The sequence below is a fragment of the Coffea arabica genome, chromosome 5c (genome assembly GCF_036785885.1).
Source record: "Coffea arabica cultivar ET-39 chromosome 5c, Coffea Arabica ET-39 HiFi, whole genome shotgun sequence".
In the NCBI taxonomy this organism is placed as follows: Eukaryota; Viridiplantae; Streptophyta; class Magnoliopsida; order Gentianales; family Rubiaceae; genus Coffea; species Coffea arabica.
The window spans coordinates 39,922,294-39,946,001 of NC_092319.1; the positions used below are offsets into that span (position 1 = coordinate 39,922,294).

General features: G+C 35.4%; 2 protein-coding genes across 2 annotated transcripts; one reads left to right on the forward strand and one right to left on the reverse strand.

The window, feature by feature from the left end:
- The first annotated feature begins 3,949 nt into the window (after nucleotides 1-3,949).
- On the forward strand, nucleotides 3,950-5,392 carry LOC113691066 (peroxidase 3-like). Its single transcript, XM_027209251.2, has 4 exons — nucleotides 3,950-4,209; nucleotides 4,292-4,489; nucleotides 4,578-4,740; nucleotides 4,876-5,392. The coding sequence occupies exons 1-4, from the start codon at nucleotides 3,979-3,981 to the stop codon at nucleotides 5,292-5,294; spliced, it is 1,011 nt and encodes a 336-aa protein (XP_027065052.1). The 5' UTR covers nucleotides 3,950-3,978; the 3' UTR covers nucleotides 5,295-5,392.
- Nucleotides 5,393-16,793: 11,401 nt separating this feature from the next.
- On the reverse strand, nucleotides 16,794-22,237 carry LOC140007340 (uncharacterized). The gene is made up of 7 exons (XM_072050074.1): nucleotides 22,213-22,237; nucleotides 21,158-21,397; nucleotides 19,707-20,302; nucleotides 19,287-19,583; nucleotides 18,804-19,062; nucleotides 17,604-18,630; nucleotides 16,794-17,421 (listed from the first exon to the last, which is right to left on the reverse strand). Exons 1-7 carry the CDS (start codon nucleotides 22,235-22,237, stop codon nucleotides 16,794-16,796), a joined length of 3,072 nt encoding a protein of 1,023 aa, XP_071906175.1.
- Nucleotides 22,238-23,708: the final 1,471 nt, after the last annotated feature.

Here is a 23,708-nt window from a genome sequence, read left to right on the forward strand (position 1 = left end):
GACATTGCCTTTATGTCTCATGTGTCGTCTTAGACATGTTTATCCCACCCATGTGTGTTTATTTCTTCAGCTGATGAGTGTCCATCTTCACACCACCAATCAAATTGACTAAGCCAGCATCTCAAGGTATTTCAAGGGGAATTTTCTGTCCTTAGCGTTCTTAAAAGTGCAGATGAATTTCCCTTGCAAGCTTAGATTAAAAATCAATTTTCACATTAAAACATGCATTGTCAATCCATCGATCACTAGCGGAATGAATCAAGCTTCAGGGACAGAAATAATTGCTCTCTTCATAGGATTCTCACGTGATAATCACAAGCTTCCGTCGAGAAGTTTACTGTTTTGGTACTCTTTTGGCCTTGTATCATATGGACGGACCCGGCAGTCTATTCATGTTTTTAAAAGGGATAATTTCAGAAATCGCCTTGAGGTTTCTCTCAACTTGAAATTTTCAAAATCTTACATAACACATCATATGGACCCGGCAGTCTTTTGGCGATTTCTAGATATTTTTTCATGAGATCGTTTTTAGATTAATCTTTTTAATATAATGAATGAGTATAATGTTTTGTTATGAGCGTGCTTTATATGCAAACCACAAATATTAATTTTATTTTGAATATAATTTACATAACATCATGTGTTAAAATATTAATTTTTTTTAGAACTGATCATTATAGAAAAAGAGTCTTGAAATGTATTATTCTAAAGCTTTTACAGTGTGATAATAGCGTCTAAATACATTAATTATGATTTTTATAGTATAATAAACACCATCTTAGATTTAGATGAGGGGATTTTGTTTTTCTTTTTTTTTTTTTGAGCAAAGAGAATTAGGTGTCAGACTTAAAAATCCAAAAACTACTTAACTGATTTTTACTACATTTTTCACCTCCTGATCTAATAAAAATGGTTTTCATGGGCCCTTAATCACATTTTTAATGTGAAAAAATGTACTAGTATTACTACTTAAGAAAATTCAACTAATGTTGAAATCTAAGAAAAAAAATAATACGGGATTGTTTGGCTTTCTCAAATCTGTCTTGTAGAAAACCCTATGGTATTGATTACTCACCTCAAATTGTTAAACATTGTCTATATTATGAAATAAAAGTTTGATTAAATTCAATTTTATCATTCTTTTGATACCCTACTACTGCCTGAATATGAAAAAATATGAACCAGTCTGGAATGGCAATTTGATTAGTTTTTTATTAGATATGTTAGTTTAAAAAAGTTTTTTGAGCTTTTTCAGTTAGAAAGTTATTTAGATTGCAAGGTAATGTTGCCAATTTATAGCCTTTAATCACACATATGGTCTTGTCAATCTAATAAGGGATGTAGGTAAGATTTTAAAATTTTAAGGATGCTTAGTGATATTACGATAAAACCCAGAGAAGGTTTCCAAATTATTCCTTTTTAAAAGGCACTGCATTATTAGTAGGGCAAGTTTCCTCACATTGGACACTTGAGAAACTCTAGACTTTTGACTAAAAAAAAGAAAGACATGACTCATTGCAAGCAATGACCAAACAAATCATCATCTGTTACAAATTCTAGATAAATATATCTAGTGAGTATGAAGCTTGTTTATGTCCAAAAAACAAAATCATACCAAAATATGTGTTTGATATTGACAGTCAGATATAAGATTAAGAACCTATTTGAATTGTAATTTTTTAAAATTTTTGTAGAAAAATACACTAGTGTATTTTTTTTTTTTAAAGATGTGATATATGCGAGATAAAAAAGTTATTTAGTATTCTCACAGAAATCCTCAAAAATTTTCTACAAAAAATACAATCCAAACAAGACCTAATTCTTCTTTTTTAATAAATCATCTAGCCATCAATTTATAGTACTGTGCTTCATGGGAAAAATTAACATATTCTAATTTAAAAAAAAAAAACAATTTTTTGCAGGTACAGCACTATGAGATATTTTCTACTACAAAATTTACTTTTCCTCAAAAATGCGAACAAATTAAAGGGTTTCGAAAGGAAATTTAAGAAACCCTTGTAACTAATTTAGTCGCAGGTAATTAACCTGCGTCCACGAGCATGAAAATTTAGCGTGTACACTAAATTGGAATTTGATTTCATGTGACCGACATCCTATAATTCATGTTTCCCCAGTCTCAGTTAACTTGTGGTTTCTTTTTTCTGCAGAATGGTTTCACAATTTGAAATCCTAAAATGCCTCTGTTTCGCTAAAATAATGATTTCAACGTTTTAGAAAGTATATAGAAAAGTAAGGAGACCATATTAGAAGCAAAAACCATATTCCTTAAAAAACATCAAGAATATGGCTCTTAATAAGATGTTATCCCCGTAGATGCCGTTCTGTTTTTATTATTATTACTACCTTCTTTGTTTCTTACTAAAAAGTTGCCTAAGTACCACATATATGACAGTTAATCAAAGGACATTGCACAATATATATATTACTATATTATTGTCTGACGCAAGGCATGGTTTGGATAGTAATTTTTTAAAGAAAAATTGTTACGTTTTTCGTGAATACATTTTTTAATTATTTTTTTAACTCACATATATTAAATAAGGCTATTATGATTATCTAGAATCACCTAAAGCATTCAATTAAAACAAATGCTAACGAACTAGGTGCAACATTTCCTCCTCGATGTATAGATCATCTTTGATTCTTTTCTGGTCTCTAGAGTATATGCCGTGATTTGTACTCTGTGAGCTGGCAGCTAAAGTGGTGGCAGGTTCTAAATTGTTAATGGAAAGGTAGAACGCAAGCAGAATAGTGGCATTGTGCTTTGAACGGCCGCCAGCAAATGATTGATCTACCATCCTTCCCTTTTTGAAAATGTTCTCACTAATAGATTGTTTTAGCTTTTCTTGATTAGCCAAAACAGGTGAAAATTGCTAACTATTTTTATTTTAATTGGTAATAGAGGCAATTTACAGTGTCGATCAACATCTATTTTTCGAAGAGTAGCTTGATACTATAAGACGATGAGGGTTTAGGTATAGTTATTAGAATTGGCCACGAACACTATATATGTATATAATTATGACATCACGTAACATAATTCTGACAAAAAAAAAATTTGTATAGATTATTGTGAAAAGTACTTACATATTAAATCCCTGCTATAAAATTGTACAAGTTATTTCTTATGAATTATAATCCCTTTAAAACTTTGTACGCCATTCCAGAATTACACGCATAAATTCGAAAATATCAAGAATTATATGCTTAGCATGTTAAGTATGGACTGAGGACCAAATGACTTGAGCTTTTAAATCAAAGTTTCTTCCAACCTATGTTTTGAGCCACATTAATGGACTCGTCCAATTTTAATTCTACCAAATACTTTGGATAGACTTGATTATATGTCATTTAGTTTCCCCTGACGAGGTTTTGATAGCAAAGTTATGGCCGATATTCAAGATGCTTTGCAAAACAAGGCCACGAGGATGGAGTTAACAATGACACACTGAGGAAAGATCAGTCAACTTGATTATGACATATAAATCTTAGGTCCTATTTGATAACTCAATTCAACACTTAAATTTAATGGAATTAGATTTTAATATATTCAGATCATTTGATAACCAAAAATTGAACATCTGAATTAATTAAATGGCACTGATTTTTTTTATGCAAGACTTGTTTCCAAAATTAAGTGATAAGCTATTCACTTATCACTGAATGTGATATGTACTCATATGCATTAGATTCAATACTTAATAATTCAATAACTTAATAGATTCAAACTTCAAATTTTAAATTTCAGACTTCAGTTTTTAGATTTCAGTTTTATCAAATGCATCTTTCCTTTATGAATCCAGCCAGGGATAATCCTAACTAATCATTTCTAAAATATTACCCCGATAATATGGTAAAAACTAAAAAACTTTAAAAGAGCCCCTTTAGGCACATGTTTGTTAGATGAGGGAAAGAATCTTAGGTGATGTACCCCTATAAATTTGATTAGTACAGATAATGTCGTTCCAGAGTAACAAAATGGGCACATTTGGCTACTTCTGGCTTGTAATTTGGGCTATTCTTGGAGCCATAAATTCTTCTCAGGCTGATTTGCAGCTGAATTTCTATGCCAAAACATGTCCCAAAGCTGAAGAGATTGTACAAGATTATGTCCATGAGCATATTCCAAATGCTCCATCTCTTGCAGCAACGTTGATAAGAATGCATTTCCATGACTGCTTTGTCAGAGTAAGTATAAAAAAAAATCCCTACTCTGTTGCAAATTTGCATATCTGTACTCATGTTTATGAATGTTTTGTTGCTTCTACAGGGCTGTGATGCATCTATTCTTCTGAATTCCACATCAAGTTCTGGAAATCAGACTGAGAAAGCTGCTACTCCTAATCGAACTGTACGAGGTTTTGACTTCATTGACAGAGTGAAGAGCCTATTAGAAGCTGAATGTCCTGGAGTAGTTTCTTGTGCAGATATCATTGCGTTGGTTGCAAGAGATTCCATTGTAGTTACAGTAAGTTCGTGATTTCAACAACTAAGTTAAATCAACTCAGACATCTTAAAATGTTCGGGATCACTTAATCTTGATCCTGGCATAACAGGGAGGTCCTTATTGGAGGGTACCAACTGGCAGAAGGGATGGGCTAATATCAAATGCCTCTGAGGCCTTAGCAAACATTCCACGTCCAACTTCTAATTTCTCTTCTCTTCAAACAAATTTTAGTAATAAAGGTCTAGATCTAAAAGATCTAGTCTTGTTATCAGGTAAGACATTATTCAACACTTTAGCAAGGTTCCTTTCCTATATCAGCACTTCAGCAATTACTACCATACTATTTTCGGTTCATTGATGACATACATTGATGCATTTTAGACATTTGTTATCATCGTCTCTTGTAGGAGCTCATACGATTGGAATCGCCCATTGTTCTGCATTTTCGAGCCGTCTGTACAATTTCTCTGGAATTCTTGGTAATCAAGATCCATCTCTAGACAGTGAATATGCAGCAAATCTGAAAGCAAAGAAATGCAAAACCATCAACGATACAACAACAATAGTTGAAATGGATCCAGGAAGTTTCAGGACATTTGATCTAAGCTACTATAGACTTCTACTCAAGAGAAGAGGCCTATTTCAATCTGATGCAGCCTTGACAACAAGTTCCACTACACTCTCATATATTAATGAACTTCTTCAGGGTTCGAGGCAGGATTTTTATAAGGAATTTGCTTTGTCTATGGAGAAAATGGGAAGGATTGATGTAAAGACAGGATCGTCCGGTGAAATTAGGAAACATTGTGCATTTGTTAATAGTTAGAATTATTGCTTTTATTTTAAGCTTTCATGATTGTATTATGTTGTTAATGTACGTGATATTTGTGTTTTATGAATGTGGAAATTATATGTTTGTCGTAATTACTAGTTTATTGTCTATAACATAGTCATTGTCATAGTGTTTTGACAAGTAGGACATGGTTTTTTTTTTTTTGGAAGTAGGACATGCACATTTGAGAAGCTACAGTTTTTGTTTAAAAAAACAAAACAAAACAAAACAAAACAACGCCATTCCATTTGGAACTATATTTGTCGATTGGAAAAGTAATTTCACAAAAAGGAAAAAAATTGTCTGAGTTTTCCTTGTTTAAAAGTTTATGCACAACCTAATTTCATCACCAAAAAAAAACTAAATTGTTTAAAATTTTTCACAAACCCTAGTTTCACCATGGAAAGGCTTATTTGTGTTTAAATTTTTTTTCCTATTTGCTCGATATCTAACATCTTTGGTCTTCAAAATTTAAGCACAAGAAAAAACCTGTTAATTATTCTTTAACACTTCCATGGAGAAATTGGGTTCTGTGAAAACGTATAAACCTAACCAAAATTAATTAGTTGTAATTTTTCCATTGTGAAATTGGGTTATGCGGAGAAAAATCTACTAAATAATTATTAAACCTTTCATGGTGAGATCAAATTCAGCTCAAAATTTATACTGAAAAATCTAGAATTTTTAGATTTTTAAATTAAGAATAAAATGTGCTAGAGGTCACCAAATTAGTTTAAAGTCCCACTTAATCCATTGAACTATTTTGAGATAGAGAGAGTGTAATGAAATATCAAAATTGTTGTTGTTAAAGTGGTGTGCCAGTGGAGGTGACCATGACTTCTATTTTGTTTTACTGGTGAGTAATCCAGAATGAGCAAAATGAACAGTTTTAAGAGTTCAATGGGTTAATTAAATCGAAAAATAATTTAATAGGCTATACGAAATTTTTGAGTGACTTTTGATGCACTTTACCCTATGTTCTTTTGTTCACCGTGCAATCGAGACGGTGAACTAGATATGGCAATCCAAGAGCTTTGTCCCCTTTCCCCGTCTCGATTTTTAGTTATCTTGCAATTTCTTATCAATATCTTCATTTGCTTGAGTGCCTTATCGGTTGATTCTTACTTGAAATTTCATATTTTCCTAAATTTGATGCAGTGGTCTTGCCAACTCAAACACACTGATTTGACAAAGCCATAGGAGCAGGACACTGATCAAGGTCTTAATCCAGTGAACTTTTCCTGCTCGATTGCACTTAAATAAGAGCACTGAATTTTGGTTTTTCACGGATGGCTAAGTTGGTGTACTGATGAATTTTTATTTTTATTTTTTTGAAAATTGAGAAACAATTAAAAATTATTCTAAGTGATTGCTCCTATTTTTCCCATTGTGATGTATCAGCGCTACCTCTAGCTAGCTAGCGCGGTTCATAATTTTTTGGATAAATTACACATAACGCCTTTGTGGTTTCATCTATTGCTACATGACCCCCTCTAATATTTCAAAATGTCCACTTTACCCATTTATGATTTTATATAAAGTGAAGACTTGACAAAAAATGGTTTATGTAACGTCGTTAATTAAAATATCAATAGTGCCCTTACTTAAAATCTAAATCAATCAAGAGTTTAACTACCTTGTATAAAAGTATAAGTGGATTATGTGGATAAATGCAAAAATCACAGGAGATAAAATTGATATTTATACAAACCATAAGAGGGTTAAATAGAGATTAAAATTTTATCACATGCACTTTCAGAGCACGTTTGGTATAAATGTCATAACTGATTATGCATTCCGTCCATTTGTCACTTTGCATGAAACCATAGGAGAGTTATATGGCTGTTTTGAAACCTTAAGAGAGCCATCTAGCATTATGTAAAATTACAGGAGATTATAAGTAATTTTTTTTTTAATAAGATACAACCCAGTAATTGATCCTACAGTCCCAACATGAATCTTTGACCTTTGTTATAGACGAAACATATTAGTAATATTTATAAGCAAAAAGTTTTTAGCTTGAGTTGGTTATATTATGGATGATCTAACATAACTAAATGGATCCTATATGGAGCACTAGAGGAACGTCCCACGCAAAGGGAGATTGATACCTGTGGTGTGGTTAAGAACTCCGCATCACATAATAAACAGAGGTTGTTGGCATGGTCCCTACTTTCCTTTTCAATGTCTAATACAGATGGAAGCTGATGGTATTATCATATGTATCATTTTCCCCTACATTTAATCTTTGAAACAAAGTTGGGTTGTTCAATCAGGATCATTGTTATGTTCAGTTGTTTCAACAAAACGGATTTATATTTTCTACGCTTTATGCTTATTTTTCATTGTTTCTGTTGCACTTTATTTTTTTCCTTTAATTGATAACAATGGATATCTTTTTCTTGCCTTCTAATTTCGAAGTTGCTTCTTAGCATTAAGTTTATCAATATTGTTTGTTTGATCCAACCTAAATTTCAACCCACAGGCCCTAGACTTAAACGTAGAAAATCTGGATATACTATTTGTTTGCTTAATTACTACAACTAAAAATCATTATTTTGATCAATACATGCATCTACAAATAATTAGAGGGGAAACCAATTTTCCTCATTACAAACACTAATTTGCATCAAACAATTATCAAGTCTACGAAATTTAGTACAAAAATAACAGAGCGTGTAAATATAGCCACTTGTCTTTTCAAATGGCAAATTTTATCCACTTACAACATTTCAGATACTTAAATATTGAACCAATAAATTGCATCAACTGCAATATAATTTTCAAAGTGAAACAATCATTCACACACTTGTTTATTCGAGCACACAATTCAAGTGGATCAACAATTGTAATCACATTTAATCAACAAATGACATGCATCAAATGGGAACACAGAGTTACCCTATATTTTAGCAATAAAGTACAATTTAAGAGCGAGATCTCTCCATACTTCATCCCCTGCAATTGCAAGTACAAAAACTTATTCACAATTTTGTTTGTCGAATGGAAGTTATACAACTCATAGACCAGAAAGTAAGAGCAAAATTCAGCATACCCGTACAAACCCAACTCTGATATTGTGCAATAGAGCCATTTTTTTATTTTTTATTTTCTCAAAACGGCAATCAATGTTAAAGCTCAGAAAACGTAAATACATCAAGTTGAGCAACAGCTCATTACATCACTCTTGGCTGCATCTAATAGCCAAGTTGGGAAGGATTCCTTCCAGAATATCTCATTACAAGAATCAATGGCGAACTTTGCCAGCTTGTGTGCAGTAGAGCCATTTGAATCCATAATTTTGTCTCTTAACAACTGCCATTATTGTAATCTACTTCACAAATTGATGAGCAAATGTTGAAGAAAATGGGAGGTCCTTCAGTTACTCTCATAACGTTCACCCCAAAAAATTCTTCACTTCTCACACTTTAATGGCCTCATCAACATGCTGTAATTACTGATTCAAATTAGTGCCATTTGTTGAAGAGCTGAATTAATGGTTCATGAGGTTTAAGGATGAAGAAGATGGAGCCTTCTACCGTTACAAGTCAAGCATTCATCTTTAGCTTTAGCACACTAATATTGTCTTAAATGCATTTAATTTGCATAATCAATTTAGCTGGCTGAACATACTTGAGGGGAGTTGATTTTGCTTTTCTACTCACTTTCCTAAATCAATCGCAAAGCAGCCAAACCATGGGTACAGTAGGTAAAATACATGAAATTAGGCAGCACAAACTTGTGCACTTTGCTTAATCAATGCTGTTATAGTTTTACCATTCCCAAAATGTCCTTACAAAAGTCAAATGAAAATCACCCAAGAGTCATACAACAATTCCTTTATATATATATATATATATATATATATATATATATATATTCTTATACTATATAAGAATGAGTTTAGAACAAAGACGGTTTTTAGATTTCAACTGCAAAGGTGGGGCTATTTTAGGAATGTGAGAATGTTTGAAGTGTAATTGCAACGTTGAGTACAAGTCATTACCGCTTTAATTTCGCTATAATTACTTATATAACCATTCAGACATTTAAGGTTAGGGGCAGGTTTGGTATGTTACAATGTTTGGTGCCAAATTGAGTATCAAGTATAACTGAATTAAGCTTGTGTTTTGATAGAATTACATTAAAGTCCTTTTAATCATTTATTATACTAACATCCAAACCTTCCAATTTCCTGAAACCTTTCTCATCCGTTAAGGAATTAATTGGATGTTTACATAACTGAATTTTAATTACAATTAATTAATTTAATTATTATATGAACAATCATTATCATATTTGAGACGACCCCACCTCCCCCTAAGGCGTACCAAAGGGTTCGGCGGACCGCCTGCCCAACTCTCGCCAGGACTCACTCACTATCTCTATCGAATAATGTACACACAACCATGAACCATAAATAACAATCCCAATTCAAGCTTATAATTTACATTGATAGAAATCGAGGTACAAAGTCTCAATATACTCAAACTGGTTCAAGGCGTATACAATCCAAATACAAAACATTCTATTTGAGGAATAGCACGAGTACAAGTCAAAAATCAAACAACTAGTCTATGCTAGACTTTACATATCTCGCACCTCGCTCGTACCCCTGAAAGGAAAACAAATGGAGTGGAATGAGCTAAAAGCCCAGTGAGGTTCCAAATAGCAAATTGACCATTATTTATAAGTACGAGTTTTCATTATAGCCAAGTAACGAGCATAAAGTGTTCATGAAGTGTTCATAAATGTGAACAGTAACACGTCAAGTAGCAATCTTAAAATGAGCGAGTGTAAAAGTTTTTCAAAAGAAACAATAATCCAACAAACAATAAGTATTCCAAAGCATAAGGATACGGATGGCTCTCAGGAGCCAAATTCCCCTTTGCATTACCAGAAGCTTGATCACGTAGTAGTTGATACTCCGTCAACTTTCAAGTAAGTAACCAATCCAGTAGAACACCACTTAAACGACTCTCCGTCCACCGTTCAACCCCCAGCTGGGCCCAAAATCCTCAATAAACACGGCTGGTAATACTCGAGTATACCGATTAGTCGAGAAGATATCACTCCACTCGACAATACAAGAGACCCAGGGTTCGTTACCCAATCGACCAAGCCCTTGCCGGCTCGACTAGAGTAACTCGCCACAGGGTTTCTGGAATTCCAGGAAGTGCGCGCATCATAAACAAGTATATCAAGTCAATTGCAACAATAAACAAGTATATCACGTAAGGGCAAGTGCGATAAAGTACACTCTTGCCCTAACAATTCACGCATGTGGCATGTAATCATATTGGCACGTATCAAGTACAAGTATCAAGTTCAATTCAGTATTTGAAAGCACTCACCAAAAGATATAGTGCCTTTACTGGTCACTTTCAAGTTATATTCCTAGTTCGGAGTCCAAATCTGCGATAAAACTCAGTTTGAGAACTTTGAAACATGACTAAGATTCAAAACTTAGACGTTTCGTTCAATAAAATCAAGAGATTGAAATTCACTCGGATAGTAGTCGTGAAACACTTGCTCGCTTTTTAAACTATAAAACTTTGTAACATTTATACTTGAAATTGTCTTGCGAGTCGAAAGTACAAGAGAAACATATTCCAAATAGTCATTATTTCATTTCTCAAGGGTACAAACTCGGCCAAGTCCTTCCTTATATACCTCGGAACAAGAATACTCAAGTACCCTAGATGGTTCAAGCAGTAATCACTCTTAACCCTTACTCAAGTTGCAAGTAGTTCTCTAGTCTTCGAGCGTAAATTTGGGCAGCATGCCCTTTGTGTTTACCTAATTTTCCAGCTTTTTAGGCTTCATTGTTTTTCTCAAACACAACCCAACATTATACATCTCAGCCATTCATGTCAAGAGCCGTTCCATAGGCTCACAATATCATAATAATAAGATTCACAACAGTAGCAAGTACAGAAGTTCAATGTGGCACAAAACAGATTTGACGTACAAATGCGGAAATAACATATCCGAGGCTACGCTTATCGGATTGAGGCGTAACCTATGCCTTTTCGAAGCTAAGACACAGAGCTACAATGTTCATGAAGGTCACTTAGTCCAGTTTCTAATGTAAATTGGTCAAATTCTCCAATTACCCAACCAGAAATCAATTCACCGGCTGTTTAAATGCAGAACACTGTAATGGACATAACTCAGTGTACACAAGTCCGAATCAGGTGTTCTTAGAGGTATTTTAAAGCTACTTCAGAGCACTACAACTTTCATGTTTTGGTCCAGAGCTAAATCAGAATGGATCCTGGTCAAAAATCGTGATAAACTGGACTGAACTGAAGAAACGGACTACTGGGAAATTCTTAAAGCAGTAGGGGTATTTTGGACTTTTCACGTTCTGCGTTGCTCCGATTGAGCTGAAATTTTTTAGGCACCTATAAAACACCATTCTCTACAACTTTCCTTCTTTGACCAAAGGCCAATTCGGCCTCTAACATACAGATACAATTTCGGACAGAATGCTTGGGAAATTTTCCAGAAATCTGGAATTTTTAGCTCTAAGTGTAGTTTCCTCAAATTTCTGGTTCCAATCACCACTAAACAACCTTATATAACTTTAATTGCAACATTCATGCATCATACATCAACTTGAGCAGAAAATCAGGAACCCTAGTTCATCAAATAAATTGGGGAAAACTACTAAAACATGCTCATCATCCATAATCTCACCATAAAATCAAGTTACTAGGCTTAATATAACAAGATTAGAAGTAAAACTTGGAGAGATAAACTCTCTTACCTTGAATAAAAGTCACCAAGAGTAGCACAAGCTCTCCCCTTCAAGAATCACACCACAACTCACTAGCTAGTCACTCAAGAACAAGTTTAATCGGTTTATTTTGTTTGATTTCTCCCTAAGTTGTTGGATTGAAGATGAAATGAAGGAGTTTTTTTTTCTTCTTGTTGTTCCCCCCCTCTCTCTCTCTCGGTTCTTATGCAGAAATATGGAGGAAGATGAGGCTTGGTTTGTCTTATATGGAAGTAAGAGGTTAAGGGTAATTGTGTCCACAATTTTTGGCCAACACTTGGCCTATTCTTGTCCACAAAATTTTTCTCTTTCTTGCCTTGTATTTGAGCCACAATTTCGGTCAAGCTATAATCATGAGGGGGAAGATATTTTGTTCAAGTTCAATAAATTTGTTTGGTAAGCAAAAATGGTGGTCAAGCGGTGCGTTCAATCGGTAATGCGCGGTACCCGTCGGTTCGCGCCGTTTTTCTTAAAAACACCCGTACTAGGGTTTTTACTTTCCATTCACTAACCTTATCTCATGGCTACTACTCACATATTATTTCTCACTTAAAAGTCACTTTTAATCACCAAATTTGGTCCTTACTCTGTACCGAAAATTCATCCGGCCAAAAATCGCGAAAACCCTAATTTTGCTCAAATCTTGAAACCGAAGTGTAAAACCCTATTTCCAGGTTCATCTGCACTTATTGTTGAACAATTGGGTAGTAGGGCCTTAATAAATAATAATTTTCAAATAAAAGGAATTTTGTAAGGAAACGTGAGGAATTTACAAGTTCAATAATTAACATTAGGATCTCTAGTAAAATATGAGAGATTTAAGAAACCGTTTAGTCACAAGTAAACTAGGGTTTTTGATTAAAACATTAGGGTTTCTAGTCTTTTAAAACAAAATAAGGTTTTAAATCAAACCCGAAGAAATATACTTTAATATTTTCTTCACAAACAACCTCCTAATATTCGGGATGTTACAATATTTATGCCCACATGTTTTGCCGATACCCTTTATTCTTTTTTGGTTTCACCCCTTTGGTTTTATTATGGCCATTAAATATTTGGTGGAAGGCGTAGCTTTTTCTTTAAATTGAGGTGAGTTTTTTGAGTTTGTCTTCTTCTAGTTTTTTTTTCTGATGATTGTTTTATTCAAGAATCCCATATACTTTGCTTTTTGATACTTCTAATTCCAAAAACTGACTAATTGTATTGTTTTCCTTAGTAGATCCTGGAGTTTCTGTCTCTGGTCAAAGCACCATTTGAGATAATGTTGTCACTTTCTAAAATAATCAAAAAGCAATTTTATCATCTTCTCCTTCTCGACCAAGGTATTATCTCTTTATTTAAGTCAAATAACTTTATCTCTCATTAATTTTCTCCTATTGTTCTTGACTCTAGGGATCTGTTGACTACATTCCAGCAATTATGTTTTTACCATAACTACTATGAAGCAAACAAATGTGCAGACATGCTAGTGAACTGGGGAAGAAGCAGCAATGAAGACTCTACCTTTTTTTAATCCTATCCTGATTTTGTCCTTCCCTTATTTTTGCAAGACTTAAAAAGGTGTCATCAACACACGGATGACTGTACTTTCACTATTACTCTATAGACTTTGACTTTGTTTTAATGCACCTTTATTTTACCAAAAAAAAAATTTTTCTTGTATGTCATGATTCACCACCTACACATACTATCACATATTATATATCACTCAAACTAAACCATGTAGAAGCATGATATATTTTGACAGTTCTCGAAAGAAAGGAGTCTGAATTTCCAAAATTCCTGATGTCTTGCTGCTACCGAGTAGCTAGGAATCCAAATTCCCAAGTGGAAAAAAAAAAGAAAAAAGAAAAGGGTATGATCCGGCAGTTACTATGAAGAAACCCTAATCTTGACATCTTCTTCTAAGGTCTCAGATTGCTTGAAGACACTAATTAATATTGTTGAAACTAAGGTATGAAAAATCGATGAAAGCGATTGAAACTTGAGGGTTTGAGGCAATAGACTTATGGGTGTAGGTGTTGCAGTAAGCATAGCAAGAAGGGATGAAGTCGAGGCCTGGTAATTCTACCAACAGTTTGCTTGACAATTTTTTTGATGGTTGAACAGAATTATTATGGCATTTTATATTATGGATATAGTATGGTTCAACTAGTTATTTTTTCATGTAATATGATTTGGAATTCAGCTTGTGTTTATTTTAATTGAGAATTTTATGATTGTAAAATTTATTAACTTAGAATTTTGTACTTCAATGAAATTAAAAACGAAAATTAATCATGCTACATAGTACTAAGATGTCATTTGCACTCTATTTGCTTTCCATGTTATGATCTCGTTCTTGTATTCTACTGTTTATATAGTTTCAAATACAAAAATATTTGCTTTTTATGCTATATAAAAGAATTTGTAGTGGAACTTGATGAGTTTAAATGCTTTAGCTATAGCACCATTTTGATTGCATTGTATTAATTCATTTACTCATAATTGTATGTTGTACAATGATAAATAATGTTTCTTGATTTGATTGAAGCAACTATTATCCATAATTCAAATGAGTCAATTAAGTAGAGTTGCTATATTGGATACTCATACAAGTAAACATTGGAAAATATCATTAAGCAATTTCTACCTATAATTTGCAATTTGAATTCATATGAGAAATTTTTTCTGATTTTAGTTACCATTTTCTACAATTTCAAATTTAGAAATATTATTTGCACCAATTTTTTATAATCAAGATAGTTTCAATTCAGATTTTTAACAATTATGCAGATTTGAACTTATTTATGAGATTATAAAGAAATACCCTTAGCAAAAAACACCAAATCTGAATAGTTTCTACAAAACTTTGAAAAATATCACTTAAGTTTCTTATCTATCTATCATTTTTGGGCATTATTATCTCTGTAAGAAATATGTGATTAAGTCATATTATGCCTACCAAATTATATAAATAGTTAGTCTAAAATATAATTATTTTAGATTAGATTGGACGCAAAGTGATTGATGGATAAATTTGACTTGATAATTCAGGTTGAGCTTAAGTCGAGGGAAAAATCAGAAGCATTACTTAAGGGATCTTTCACGAACATATATAGATTCGAAAGATGAGGGTTCCAATTGATACTTTAAAATGTTTTATCATCTTGGATAAGTTTTAGAAGAGACTTTTGGATAATTTTCAATTGCACTTCAAGCATTCTTATATTTTCAAACTACCCTTATCTTTGTGGTTGAAATTCAAACATAACCTTTGATCATAACGGATTCTTACATAGTATATAGTATAACGATAAGGATGTTTCATTGCACATTATTTTATTGACTCACTATGTAACTTATGACTTTTCTATTAAAATCACATGATAAAATCATCATAATTCAGTTCCTATACTACAAAATATTAAGCAATAATTATTAATTATCTTGAATCACAAGCACCAAATTCCCGCGCGACCGCGCGTCCCGCTGGTTGTCCCTCCCTAGTATATATATATATATATAGGATATGTGTTAACTATTAGTGTCATCTATATATATATGTATATATATATATAGGATATGTGTTAATTATTAGTGTCATCTATATATATATGTATATATATATATATATATATATATATAGGATATGTGTTAACTATTAGTGTCATCTTGGCATAGCCATTCCTGCATCACTAGATTTTGCTAGACAATTCTCAATAATTTAGTTAATAATAATCTTCTTTCTTATCAAAAAAAAAAAGAAAAGAAAATTCCTACTTCAATACCAATCATACTTGCATGATGCAACAAATCATATTTGATCACAACCAAAATCTTAAGGTGACAACTACTAAACTCTTATTTTGAGGCCCAATCATATTTGCTTGATGCAAACAAGTAAGTCTATTATGCCTATAAGCTAGTGCAAAGCGTTATGCATATTTCTTTTTCGTCCTCTTGTCATGGTGTTTCGCTTGTTCATCGTTCTCCTCTTTCTTCACTGTATTGCCTACAAGATTCCAAGAAGCCTGTTCTACAAAATATTATCGCGACTTTTTAAGATTTCTAGAAGAATCAAGTGTTTTAGGGAATATCTTTGGAAGTGTGTGCTTGTAAGGGTGGAAAACAGTCAGCAAAATTTGTAAAATGCCTACTGTTTTCGTTACACTTTAGGGAGTTTGATAGTGTTATGGAGAGACAATTAAAACATGAGGCATTTTGGCAAGACCAAGGAATTGCTGGGAAAGTGAACTTCAAAACTTCATTGCCAGGCTTAAAACTTAATGAGTCATGCAATAGGATCGATCTTCGGGCTCAAGTGAATTATCAATTTAATTTTTTTTTCTTTTCAGATTTCTTTTTTTTTTTTTTTGGGCAATCCCCAGAGCTAGGGTTGGGATGCCAACCCCAATTTTATTACTTTAAATCAGTTCCTGAGGGGGGCATAAACCTGACCTCATCCATACAAGCCGAAAATAAGAAACTTACTTAATGCGACGTCTTCAAATAGATGGGTAAGCCAATTTATCCAACCGATATTCGCCCCTGGCTATCCTTGGAAGGCTACTTAGATGTTCATAGAGACAGATCGACTCAGACAGGGTACACCTGATATTGGCCAGAATGTCTACCACCTTATTCGCTTGTCGGTAACAATGGTTGAATTGTATACTCCCCTTAGAAAGTGTGAAGCACTGCTCGACCTCACCGCTAATTGACTACGGGCATTAGGAATTATTCGTCAGAATCTGTATTAACAACCTTGAATCCGATTCAACAACCAGCTGCCTTACCATCGTTCTCTGGACACACAATTGCAACCCAAGTAATAACGCTTTAGCTTCAGCTTGCAAGCTAGTCCCATAGCCAAAGCATCCTAAGAAGGCAAAGATAAAGAATCCCGAAAGATCCCTAAGGATCCCCCCTCCACCACTCAGACCCGGATTTCCTTTAGAACACCCATCTATATTTAGCTTAAACGTTCCCAAGACTGGAGATTGCCAATGAACCAGACGAATCCTAAACACTTCTACTCGCTGCTCCACCAATCCCAAGAACTGAGGCCAAGTCGTGACCTGATTAAATTCACCAAATTGCAACCAGTAGGCATCCTTCAAGTTTTGAAAAGCTGCTCCATAGATAGATCGGGCATCCTTGGTAATTCCTTCAAACACTGCTGAATTCCTTGCCTTCCACAAATTCCAACACACAAAAATGGGCAAGAGTCGAAAGACAAACTTTAACCTCTCAGACTTAGTAGGTTTGTACCACCAATTCGCCAAATACACTCTTAAGTGGTCACGACCAAATGTAATACCACAGAGAGAGATCCGAAAAAGTTCCAAATTGCCCTTGCTACCTTACCATCCATGAACACATGCTATAAGGTTTCAACACTAGACTCCACACAGCAAAAACATTTGGATGGTAAGTGAAGAAAAAGCTTAGTTAAAATATCATCCAATGGTAACCGTCCTCGCAACAACCGCATCATAAAAAAGGAAATTTTTTGAGGGAGGTGCGGATGCCAAACCTACCTATACATGAAAGAGGATGGCTTGGCCTCCCTCAACTCTTGGAAGGCCGAGGATACTGAGAAACGTCTAGACGACGAAGCCGTACAAACCATTCTACCCACCGACGAAGAATAAGGGACTGGCACCTTCATCACAGCCTGGACTATATCAGATGGTAAAACTTGAGCCAACAATCGCCTATTCCATGCACCATCAGTTACAAAAATTTGAAAGGACAAATGTTCCTGCATCTCCACTCTAAGGTAAAAAGCACCTGAGCCCGTCCAGTTATCATACCAGAAATGACAATTGCCATTATAAGGTCTCCACGTTATGAATAGCTCAGCAAATCCCCTAATATCCAACATGCGACGCCACATTGCAGAACTAGTAGAGACCATGGACACTTGACAAGGATGAGAAAAGTGACAGTATTTGGCCCGCAAGAATAAAGCCCATAACGAGATACCATTCCTAAAGTTCCACCACAGTTTGCATGAAAAGGCCCGATAAGTGTCATAAATCGACCGTAATCCAACACCACCCTCATCTGGAAGATAGCATAAATCTCTCCACCTAATCCAGTGAAACTTATTTGAGTCTTTAGTCGTTCCCCACAAGAAATTAGCACAGACTCGTTCAATCGTGCGGAAGGAGCTTTTTAGGAGTATTGCTGACGCTAACAGGTGAAGGGGAATGCTCGACAGCACGTGCTTGATCAAAATGATCTTACCACCAGATGATAAAAAGTGGTTCTTCCAAGAGAGCACCTTAGCAACAATTTGCTGGCACAAGTCCGCAAAATACACTCCCTTGCACCGACCAGTAAACAACGGAGAACCCAAATAACGGACCGGAAATTCTCTTTTAGAAAAATTAGTAATCCGTTCAATGACGTTTTTTCGAACCAGTGACACGTTGGGATGAATAAAAAAATCACTCTTACTAGTATTCACCAATTGGCCAAATGCACATTGATACAATTCTATCACCCACATAATTTTCCTTAGCGAAGAAGCTGATCCATTGGCAAACACTATAACGTCATCTGCAAAAGCCAAGTGAGAAACAGGAGGGCAGTGTCCAGCACTTTATATCCCACAAATTTTGATTGCAAGTAAAGCAAATTCAATCCTCTAGACAAAACCTCAGCTCCAATGATAAAAAGTGCCGGTGATAGAGGATCTCCCTGCCGAAGTCCTCGGAAGGATTTAAAAAAACCATGTGAAACACCATTAGCAATCACCGAAAACCAGACGTTTGATAGCAATCGCCACACCATATCAATAAATCTTTTCCCAAATCCAAATTGACGCAATACCTTAAGAACAAACACCCAGGACATCCTGTCATATGCCTTGGCCATGTCAAGTTTAAGCACCACATTCTGACCCCTGCATTTCTTCCCGACGTCTAATATCAACTCCTGAACTAGGAGATAATTATCGGACATACTTCGACCCGGCACAAACCCACTTTGCTGAAGAGAGATAATACGGGCAGAATCGGAGTTAACCGTGATCCCAAAACTCGAGAAATAACTTTATTCAAAAAGTTACATACACTAATAGGACGATATTGAGAGAAAGAGTGAGGATTCAGGACCTTTGGAATAAGAACAATTGAGGTGGCCGTAATAAATCAAGAAAGTTCTACTCCACAAAAGAAACTTAGAATCACTTGGTAGACATCAAGACCTATCACCTCCCAGGCAAAAGTAAAGAATTTTCCTGTGAAACCATCCGGTCCTGCTGTACTATCACCATCCATAGAAAAGATCACACTCTTAACCTCGTCTAGTGACGGGGCCTCTTCTAGACAAATATTATCAATTTCGGAGCTCAAGTTGGGAATAACATGGATCAATCGGGGATCCAAACTAGAATCCTCCGAGAACAACTCTTCAAAATACCTCACTGCTTCCAGTCCGATGGAGTCATCATCTGTAAGCCAAGTGCCATGCGAATCTCGAATCTTGTGAATAGCTGCATGATATCTCCGCTGCTTCACCACCGAGTGAAAGAACTTTGAATTTTTATCCCCCTATTGAAGCCACTTAACCCTGGCCTTTTGTTGCCAAAATTGCTCCTCAAGAGCTAATACCCTCCTCAACTCAACTCTTACCCGTTGCAATTCGACAACGTTGTCATTCGAGCTATCTGATTGCAGCTGAAGCTCGGCATGAGCCACCGCTGCCTCAGCCCTCCTCACGGCGAGAAACACATCACCAAACGTCTCCTTGTTCCAAAGTTGAATGGCTCGGGAGACCCTCCGCAATTTGGTCCATACTCGATAAAAAGGCAAGCCACTATCTTCGACTTGCCAAGCCACCTTAATCACATCCAGCAGGCTTGCGTTAGATGTCCACATATTGAGAAATCTAAAGGTGCGAGATTTATTGTCCAACCGGGTAGAGAAAGATATGAGGAGCGGGGCATGATCGGAAGGCTCCCGGACCAAGTGGGAAACAGTCAACAAGGCCGAAGCATTTAAGCAGGCCATGTTAATTAATACCCGATCTAGACGCTTCCAGATTCTTGCTCGCCCAGATCTATTATTACACCAAGTGAAACTGGACCCAGAAAAGCCTGCATCAAACACACCAGCCTCATCCATGAAATGGGATAGCTCCAATCCCTGAGATGGCTGGAAAGGCTGGCCACCCCTTTTCTCATTCGCAGACAGAATAAGATTGAAATCTCCCACAATATACCACGGCTCTTTTCATATTTCAAAAGTTAATCTAATTAAACAGGAAGTGTGCAACATATTATATGTCATTCATGTACATTTCCCCATCATTATTCATAGGTTGAAGCTTAAGTTAATAATGATGGGATTGAATTACATTGTAAGTAGCTGGTGGATGAGAGGCGACTGCCATGTGTACAAACTAGGACTATCAATGGAGCCAATTTAGCACCAACTCGGTGCGTTTGGCCCAAAAAAAGGTCATTAAACCTAAGTTTTAATTGGGTTTGACAGAATTTGGACTTAAATATCAGTCCCAAACTATTGGGTTATATTAGATTCAAACCTAATTGGAGGTCGGCCCATATATGAGTATATTTATATATGTAAAAAAAATATCAATATATCTATAATTTATAATTATGCATATTACAACATAAAATGCTAATAATTTATATATAAATTTGTATTAACTCATAATTATAAAATATATATAATTATGTATTTAATTATGAGTTTGGGTCAAACCTGATTCGGGTCCGAATCTCATATAATAGTGTGGGTTGAGTTTGAAACTTTTAATATGAATCCAAATTCTAAAAATTCATATAGGGCTTGTTTGGAATCTGAGTTTTTTGGGAGTTTGTCTAAAACTTTACTGTAGTGCACTGTAGAAGTTTTTGAAAAAATTTTGTAGAAGTTTTTGTAAGGTGGAAAAATTTTTTTTCTTTCTTTTTTTTTTCTTTCTTTTTTTCTTTCTCTTTCTTTTTCTTTCTTTCCTTTTTCTTTTCTTTCCTATCTTCTTCTTCTTCATCCCAGTAGCAACGCAAACGCAGCAACAACGCAATGCAGCAACGCAGCCTCCCATCAGCCCACTCCAATACCTCCGCCAAGGCCTCCTCCAGCCCCTCCTCCTACGCCTCCACCTGCTCCACCTCCGGCACCACCACCAACGCCTCCACCAGCCCCTCCTCCTACTCCACCACCAGCCCCACCTCCAACTCCACCACCAGCCCCACCTCCTGCACCACCACCTGCTCCTCCACCAGCACCTCCTCCAACGCCACCACCAGCACCACCACCACTACCTACACCTCCTCCAACTCCAGCACCACCATCGGCTCCTTCACCAGCACCTCCTCCATGCCACGTTCCGCCACCCCTCTCCTCCCTTTCCCCTTCTCCTCCCCTTTGCCCTTCCCCCTCCCTCTTCCCTCGCCCGGCAGTCAAGGCGCACCTCCTCCATAAGCCAGTCAATTTTTTTTTTTTTTTTTGCAATTTTCAGCCTTCTCCTCTCCTCCCCCTTCCCGCAATCTGGTGCGTGGAAAAATCCCCCTCCCCGACGCTGTCTAGGGCACCGCTTCTGGAAGTTTTTTGAGTTCTTGTAGCAAAAGTTGTATAAAAACTAGTAGCAAACAAATTTGCTCAAAAACTTGGTTCCAAACACCCCTTAATTTGTCAACCGAGTTTGGTCTTACTAAAACTTGACTCAAAAAACCCAATTGACACGCCTAGTACAAACTTTCATTGCTGATCAATTAAGTTTTATTATTTGCTCAAAACAACTATTTGACTTGCTAAATAGCTTAATCGAACCCAAATAAAAATTCTTGAGCTCTTTAAGTTAAATTATTATCAATAATAGTGATGGGCTTTAATTAGCACGAAATTGGCACGTGTGTTGTTGCGTGAATATACAACCTTTTCATCGAGAAGCCAAAAAAAAAGGTCAATATTAAGGTCCGTTTGATTCAATGTAAAAGATTTTTAATGCAAAATGTCTTTCATGGAAAATTTTATCTGGGAAAATAATTACTTTCTTCATATTTTTCCAATGTTTGGGTAATTTGTCAAAATAGTCTCAAGACAAAACTTATTCTTATGGATGCAGTCAAGATATCGTCTAGTTCACTATTCAGCACCAAAACTCGACTCTTACCTAAAAACCACCATCCCACCACCATTACCAAGACCTCAAGAAGTTAAGTTTCAGCAATAGTTATGCTTTATAGTCAAAATCCATTGAATAAACTTACCTCAAATTTACAGTATATTAGCACAAAATTAACTTCTTTTCTTTCATACATCAAAACTTTCTCTAGCATCCTTCACGATCTCCGTACAGCCCCTTTCAATTTCAAATCTAGATCTTCCCATATGCGTGCATTGTCTGTGTATCTGAGAGAAAGAAAGACAGGGACAAAGAAAAATAGAGAGAAAAAACAGCAAAGAAAGGAGAAATGGGAGTGGAAGAGGAGGAGATGGAGGCGACAAATCTTTAGTGGACTATTGCACAGGTGATGAGTTTTGTTCTAAATCTTAAGGCTAGTGGAGGGAGCTTGAATGGACGGTCTTATCAGTCGGACATGGAAAACAACTTTTGTTCATTTATATGGGAAGTCATTTTACACCATCTGGTCTAAAATGTTTTCAATAGGAAAAAATTTTCCCAAGCAACAACTCAACCAATCAATAGAAAATTTGGAAAACATTTTCTGGAAAATATTTTCCTTCCAAAAAAAAAACAAGTAGATCCTTAGTATAAAACTTTTCATTGGGATTCAGATGCGGATAAATCATTATTAAAATATCAAGTACACAATAATTTCATGATAATGAAGCTACAAGCATGAAACTAAACGATCCACAAGATTTAATGTGATTCGATTTCATCATTGAACGTAAGTCCACAGAGAGAAATCCATTATTCATTACGAGAGAATAAAACCCATACAAACCCTAAACCGACCATTCAACCTAGTACGGTACGGAAGTGTCCATCTCGGATAGCATAGGTACGAACTCCCCGATCTATTCCCAGTGGCGTGAGAATCCGATTCTATCGCCCTTACTGCATTCAGACCTATTCTATCGCCCTTACTGACCATTCAAACCAAAATCATAGTTGTCACCTTAAGATTTTGGCTATATTTGATGAAGGAGGTCGAAGCTCATTCCTGCATTATTGCTTTGACAACAGAAATGGAGAAAGAAAAATCAATTAATACTTGGACCCTAAAGTTCCTTGAGATCTTTATGAAAATCATAATAAGCTTTGAGTGATGGTAATTGTTAAGACCTTGGCCTGTCGCAAGTATAGAATAATCACAACATGAAACGCAAGTTGCACGATCTTCACAAGCCTGTTTTGCACTCCTTACAAAAATACAAAACAAACACAGCAAAAATTTGGGTAAGCTAGAAGCTTAACAGACATCAATAAAAGTTGGATGATGCTTCTGCTTCAATTAACAGAAGGAGCAAGTCCATGAAAGCAGGTGGAATCTAATATTGTGTGGACATTTTTGTAAAGGAGTTTTAGTCCAATATTATCTTTTCCTTTTGGAGAGAGAGAAAAAAAAAAAAGAATAGACAAAGTTGATATCTTAGCCCTTGTGAAGTTAAATGTCTATAAACAAATAGTACAAAAGAATT